This window comes from Leptonychotes weddellii, chromosome 16 (assembly GCF_054177405.1).
Source record: "Leptonychotes weddellii isolate Sample4059 chromosome 16, ASM5417740v2, whole genome shotgun sequence".
In the NCBI taxonomy this organism is placed as follows: Eukaryota; Metazoa; Chordata; class Mammalia; order Carnivora; family Phocidae; genus Leptonychotes; species Leptonychotes weddellii.
The window spans coordinates 24,634,703-24,641,367 of record NC_138384.1 but is presented as its reverse complement, the minus strand read 5'-3'; the positions used below and the strand labels follow the sequence as shown (position 1 = coordinate 24,641,367).

Sequence of the window (6,665 nt, the reverse complement as noted above, 5' to 3'; positions counted from 1 at the left end):
CATTGGGACCGTGTCCCCCTCTCCCCCAGAGCTCTGGGCTGCTTCTCTCACTTATCTCTGCACATTCCCTCCTTTGTGCCCGTTCTAAGCGCTTCCCTCCTGTGAAATGCCCGCCCCTCCTTCTCCTGGTGTGAATCCTCCCAGCCACAAGGCCCAGTTCGCTGACCACCGCCTCCAGGAAGCCCTCCAAGGTCTCTCAGCAAGAAGCAACCTCTCCCTGCTCTGGGCCCACAGCCCTTTATGTCACATGCCCATTCCTATGTTGGGCCGGGCCTTGTTCCCCTCCTGCCACAGCCCCGGGCAGAGTACCTGACACACAGCGGGTGTCCACTGACATGTTTGCTGCTCTGTGCCCTTCCTTGCCAGGCATCCTGGACCAGGCCAGAGCTAGTCCAGAACCTTCTGCTCCTGCTGTCACAACCAATTCCCTAGAAGGGATAGGGGAATTTGGGTCCTTCTGGAAGTTCTGAGTCTGTGGCAGAAGAAGGGGGAGACTCAAGCCCCACTCAGGGAGTTTCCCCAGCGGTGGGGGCTGGGCAGCCTCGCTGGTAATAAAGTTGCTAATCATCATTCTCACAGACCCCTCTTGTCTAACACAGGAGAGCAATCCACGGCCCCTGTGGCAGGTGGAGAAGCCACTGGGCAGAGAGCCTGAAGGACGGAGAGGGTCAGGAGACACTCCACCCATGAGGGGCAGCATCGGCAGAGAAATCCTCTGCCCCTCCTGGGACCCAGGCCCTCCCCAAGCACCTCAGGGTGTTTGCATCTCCTCTGAGCCCAGGTCTTCTCCAGGCCAGAGTGGTCCTCTCCCAGGCAGGCTCACGAGGGCACGAGCACCCCTTCCCCAGCCCAGGCTGGCCTCCTCTGACTCCTCAGGTTGGGGCCTGCTCGGTGCTCCTCTGTTTGGGGTGGAGGTTGTCCTTTGTGCGGGAAGCTGAGTGCCCAAGATGAGCACAGGCAGGAAGACCCCACTCTCCGCCCATCCCCTCTGCTGCACATGCGAATTGCAGCCTGTCCCAGAGACAGGAAGACTGGCCCAGCCAGACAGGCTGGGGGCAAAAAACCCCCCTGGCTATGGCTTGAGGAGTGGGGGACATGACCCTAAGAGAAGCAAGGAAATGCTGGTGTGAGAGCCACTGAGAGGACCAAGCTATGTCAGATCTGCCGTTTTGGTGGGGCGCCCGGGGACAGTCCAAACATCCCTCTACCAGTGATGACGTGAGGCCCAGAGAGGGTCTGTGCGTTGCCCAAAGGCACACAGCAAGACGGTGACAGATGATGCAGCCCAGGGGATGTCCTGCCGTGGACAGGGCACTCCCCCGACCAGGATGAGAAGCGGGCCCAGCCTGCCAAGGTGGTCCTGGGGTGGGGGCGGGGGGGAGGAGGAGGAGCCCTGCGAGGACTGGCGGGGTGACAGTCTGAGCACCACCCCTCCCCCCATCGGGGTGGCTTTCCACAGACAGCACCTTGCTGTGGTCACCATCCCTGCTGATGAAGATGTAACAATGGCCCCAGGTTGACACAGAGCCGGCTGTGGTGAGAGGAACATGTGCATCCCATGGTACAGGCCCGGGTGTCATCTGAACGGCTCCGGCTGTCATCGGGCTGTCATCAGGACTCCTACCACCCGGCCCAGGGGAGCCCGAAGCAGACCACTGGCCATTTTCTCTGGTGGCCAGGGGAGGGGCCCGAGGCAGGGCTGCTGTGGCCCATGGCGCATGGAAAGTCTGCTCGTGGCTCACGTTGGACCCTGACCACGTGTCCACTGCAGACTGGGCCCTCGCAGATCCCTGCAACCCGGGGTGAGGGGCCCCATGTTGGGTAGCTGGGCTTCCCAATCTATAGAAGGGCCAATTTGGACTAAATGGTGATTAAAACCTGTCAGGCTCTGGTCTCCTGCGGTTCAGGGCCCAGCTTGGGGAAGCACCCACAACCAAAGTCATCTGGGCCCTGGGCCTTTCTCAGAATGAGTGGAGCTGGGGTACCCCCTGAAAGATGCCCTGTGCCCGTGCAGCCTGCTGACCCCCCACCCCCACCCAGGAGGCCTGCCCGGAGCCCGGGAGCTCCTCCAGGCCCAGGCTAGGCAGCTCCTCTTGGCTCCTATCTTGCTGTCCCCTTCGTCCTCCACACATACAGGACACCATGCATAAAGGAGGCTCACCAGCCTCAGGGCAGAGGCCAACCCAGTTTATGGTAGAGGCTTTTCAGTTCTGCTTAATAGAGGAACCAAGAAATGTTCCTGTGAAAGGAGAAGTATGTCACTGTCATGGCCCCCGGACACACATACCCCACCTCTGTCCCCAATGGAGTGTCCATTCTCTGGAAAGCCACAAACATTCCAAGACTGGACTTGTGCTGAATCATCTCAAAATCTTCAGACTCCACTGGTGTAGGGAAGAATGTATGGGGGAGGTGACAGGAGGTGGGGCAAGATCCCCAAAGAGGTTAAATAGGTCACCTCCATACTTGGCTGCCATCCTCACCTCCCCCCGAGCAGAAGGACCTACACTCACAGGTCCTCTCCTGGGCTCCTGGCACCATGACCCCCCTGAAGATGCTGCTCCTGGTCGCACTCCTCCTGGGGGCTTCTCTGCAGGTCACGCACGCAAGTGAGAGCCGAGGAGAGGTGGCCTGGGTCAGGAGGGGTGGGCGCACCAAGTTCAAGCTGCAATGCCCACTATTTATGCATTAGTGACAGCCCAGCTATTCCTCCAGGGACGAGGAGGCTGGCAGCAGTAGGATTTTGAGGGAGGCATTCAAAGGAAAAGGATGAGGCATGGGGAGGAGGATGCCACCCCAGAGCTTGGGGATCAGCTCAGTGAGGAGCAAAGTGCTGGCCCGTCTCTCTCTGCAGTGACTGAGAGGCAATGACCTGGGTTGGGTTTTGACAGTGGAACATGACCTATTCTCGGAAGCATTGGTTAGCGTCTGTTTTATTCCCGGGTCTTTCTCGACACCGAGGACATCAGCATGAAGGCAGGAGCGCTGGTTCCCGGAGCGCGTGAAGGGAGAGATGTCTATCCGCAGGTGGAAGAGAAAGGCCGAAATAAGACAGCCAATGTGGGAACATGGCCACAGCGCCACAGCCTTCACCCATGGCTCTCACTTCTGTAAAACGCAGCTCAGGGTAGCTCTGTGAGTTAGTCCAACCCAGTTATACCCCCGCGATGGCCGGAGGACAGTTGGGGGCTGCTTAGAAAGCACTCGAGCGTGGCATTAATTAAAGCCACGCATCACCGGTTTGCCGATTTGCAAGTGTTGGATACTTTTTCTTGTGCAAAGAGAAGGAAGCTGAGGCCCAGGAAAGTGTTTTCGCACCTTGGGCTTCCATGTAATCATCTGTAAAATGGGGTCGTGGTAGTACCTGTCTCTGGGTGCACCGTGAGGGCTGAAGGATCTCCTGCAGGCAGAGGCTCAGCCCAGAGCCTGGCCCAGAGGAAATTCTTGGGTGGTTCCAGGCTGGTATTTGAGTGTGTGCACTCAGGGCCCCCCAGAGCACACAGAGAGACCTCACACACACAAATGTGTCCACACACACACACACACACACAGACGCTCATGGACACACCCGCTCCTGCCTCCTTTCTCCGTAGCGCGAGGGACCAATGTGGGCCGCGAGGGCTGCCTAGAGTACTTCAAAGGAGCCATTCCTCTCAAAAGGCTGAAGATGTGGTACAAGACCTCAAGGGAGTGTCCCAAGGAAGCCATCGTGTAAGTGTGCCCGGCCCCCTCCCCCTTCCCCCCAGCCGTGCCCCTAGGAGCTGAGTCTGGGAGAAGGCCGCCCCTAGAGCTCCCAGAAGGGCCACTGACTGGGGAGAGGAGAGAGCGGGACCTTCGTGGCCCCCTTCCCACCCGACCCTGCTCCTCATGGCAGCTCCTGCACCCCACACTGGGAGTCCCAAAAGGCCCCAGGCCATGAGGTTCAACCTCTTCACCGATTTATTGGGAAACTGAGGCCCCGAGAGACAGGGCAGCCCCATGTCACACCGGCACTCAGAGTGACCGGTGTGGTCACTTCCCACAGCTTGGACCTGAGCTGGGCGCCTCCTGGGCACCCCTAGTTCCTAGGCTTTCGGTGGAAGTGAGCGAGCTGAAGTGGTGGGCAGAACGTCCCGCAGTCCTGGCTCCCCGGGAGGGACTGGCAGGGACCTTGGGAGTCAAGATCACTGCTGACAAGCCTGGTGTCCCAGATCTGTCACCGAGGTGCTGTGCGACTTTAGGTGCTCCTCTTGGGGCCTCAGGGGCCTGGTCAGTGCAGAGCAAGGCTGATCCCAGGGCTCCGGAAGGCCTTCTTGCCCTGACACCCACTGACGGGTTCCTCCCTCTCGTGTAGGCTTGTAACTGTCCACGACAAGTCCATCTGTTTGGACCCCAAGGACACGAGGGTGAAGAACGCAGTCAGATATTTAAAAAGCAGGCGGGACTCTGGGCTCCAAGAATCCTGATTTCTGCCTGGACCATTTGGAGACCTCCAGCCTCAGTGTTCACTACCCCAACCCCGAGCTGCCTGAGTCCAGGGGAGGCCCTACAAGGACAAAGGGGACCCCTGCCCCCTTTTCTGGACTGGAACCATAGCAGAAAGAGCCCAGATTAAAGTCTCTCCTTCGTGGACACCTGGGTGGCTCAGTCGGTTAGGCATCTGCCTTTGGTTCAGGTCATGGTCCTGGGGTCCTGGGATGGAGCCCCACATCGGGCTCCCTGCTCAGTGGGGAGCCTGCTTCTCCCTCTCACTCTGCCTCTGCCTCTTCCCTCTGCTCGTGCTCACTCAAATAAATAAATAAATAAATAAATAAATAAATAAATAAATAAAATCTTAAAAAAAAAAAATAAAGTCTCTCTCTTCCTACCTTAGTCTGGGTCAGTGTGTTCTGACCACCCAGCCTGTCACACTGGAAGAACATCTGGTCCTGCCCTGTCCAGGCCAGAAAGGGAAACTGAGGCCGAGAGGGGGACATGGCCACTGCAGACCACACATGAGGGGTGAGAGACAGTCCTGGTGAGAGAGGCCCAGGCTGGGGAGCTGGGGGTGTCCATGGGATGAGCCCAGCCTCCAGGAGGCCTTCCCCAAAAGCTGCCCATCGGGTTCTCTCTCCTGCTCTGATTCCTCCTGCTCTTAGGGACCGGAGGGCAGCCTGCTGTGATGGGGTTGTTCTCCCAGATGACCGCTGTGCGGGTCTGTCAGTCCTGGCTCCTCCGTTAGAGGGGAGCTCCATGAACCACCCTGAGCGCCCCACAGCCTAAGTGCTAAAAAGGATGGGGGATGGGGAGGTTATGGACTCCCTACCCCCAGACCCCTCTGAGCAAGCCCAAGTCAGGGCCTGAGCCATAGTGTGCTAGGTGTGGGGGAAACAGGGTTTTTGGATTCTAGTTCTGTCTCACTCTCCTGATCAGCAATGGCTTCTCTCTCTGGGATGCACTCTGGGGGCAGGGGCAGGGGGGTCCTTGTCTTCCTAGGATTCTGTGATCCGCACTGAGAGGGCTGCCAATTACGCGTTATTTTCAGCAAAGTTTTGCCTCCTGTTGCCCCCCCTTGTGGTCAGTCGTCTTATTGCAGGCCAGATGACGGACCCAAGCCCTCTTTCTAGTAGGAGCAGGAATAAAACAGGACAAACAACAATCATAGTGAGGCTGATGATGGTGAACTGGCTTCTTTGTGACCCCAGGGTCTCCTCGACCATAGGTGGGCTCTTCCCCGGCCCTGATCCCGAGGAGAATCCCTCCAACAACTGCCTTGGATCCGGAATCCTGGGGGCAGCTCCGTCTGAGTTCTTCTGGATCCACGGGTGGGGCTGGGTGGGGAGTGGAGGAAAGACGATCTCCAAACAGAGGGAGGCAAGAAGGAGCTCCCGTGACAGCAAGGGAGAACAAGGGCTGGGGCCCGGATCCCTCACCTTTGCAGTCCTGAGCTTAAAGACACTCGAGAGGACACCAATTTCATCCATGTGCAAAGCATTTTAAAAGAAGCAAAACCTTTTTGTCTGAGTGAAATCGTCCTCAGAGGCCCATCTGTAAGCTCAGAGGAGTTCAGCTTCGTGGAGAACTGTGAGGATATTTAACAGCATGATCAGGTTGTAAGGGGGTGGGGTGGGGGGACAAGATGCAGGGGATGGGAGCAGCCACCACGTCCCTCCGAAAAGGGGCCATCTGAAGGAATCGCGACTTGGGGACTCCCCTGACAGACGAGAAAGAGGACTAGGCAGGGACCAGAGAACAGAGAACATTGTCCCTCCCACCTGGAAAGGGCGTCCCCTCCTTCGACTGAAATCCAGACCCCCTTCGGAGCTCAGCTTAGCTGCACTGACCCTCCGCCAGCTCCCCCCTCCGGCTTCAGCCTCACCTCTACCACACTCTGCCCCCTTTACTATACTTCCTGCACCTTTGTCTCACTGGTGAGCTCATGGGGGGCTGGTATTTGGGTCAGGCGACTCAGTACCTGACTCATTTATAGGGGGGGGGTGCTTTGTGCATAGTGGACATGTGATTTACACATCTACATCAACCAGCCTCCGGCTGAACTCCACGAGGGGCACGAACAGAGAAAGAGAAATCCCGGAGAAGCCGATGCCGTGAAAATCGGGCTTCAAGCTTGGTCTTTAAGTGGAATTTAGAACTGAGTTGCTCTGCGCTTGGCCACCAGAGGGCGCGTCGCCGGGGGGGGGGGGGGG

General features: G+C 58.0%; 1 protein-coding gene across 1 annotated transcript; it reads left to right on the top strand.

Annotated features, from left to right (window-relative positions):
* The first annotated feature begins 1,737 nt into the window (after positions 1-1,737).
* CCL17 (C-C motif chemokine ligand 17) lies at positions 1,738-4,764 on the top strand. Its single transcript, XM_006748568.2, has 3 exons — positions 1,738-2,609; positions 3,594-3,711; positions 4,334-4,764. Exons 1-3 carry the CDS (start codon positions 2,540-2,542, stop codon positions 4,443-4,445), a joined length of 300 nt encoding a protein of 99 aa, XP_006748631.1. The 5' UTR covers positions 1,738-2,539; the 3' UTR covers positions 4,446-4,764.
* Positions 4,765-6,665: the final 1,901 nt, after the last annotated feature.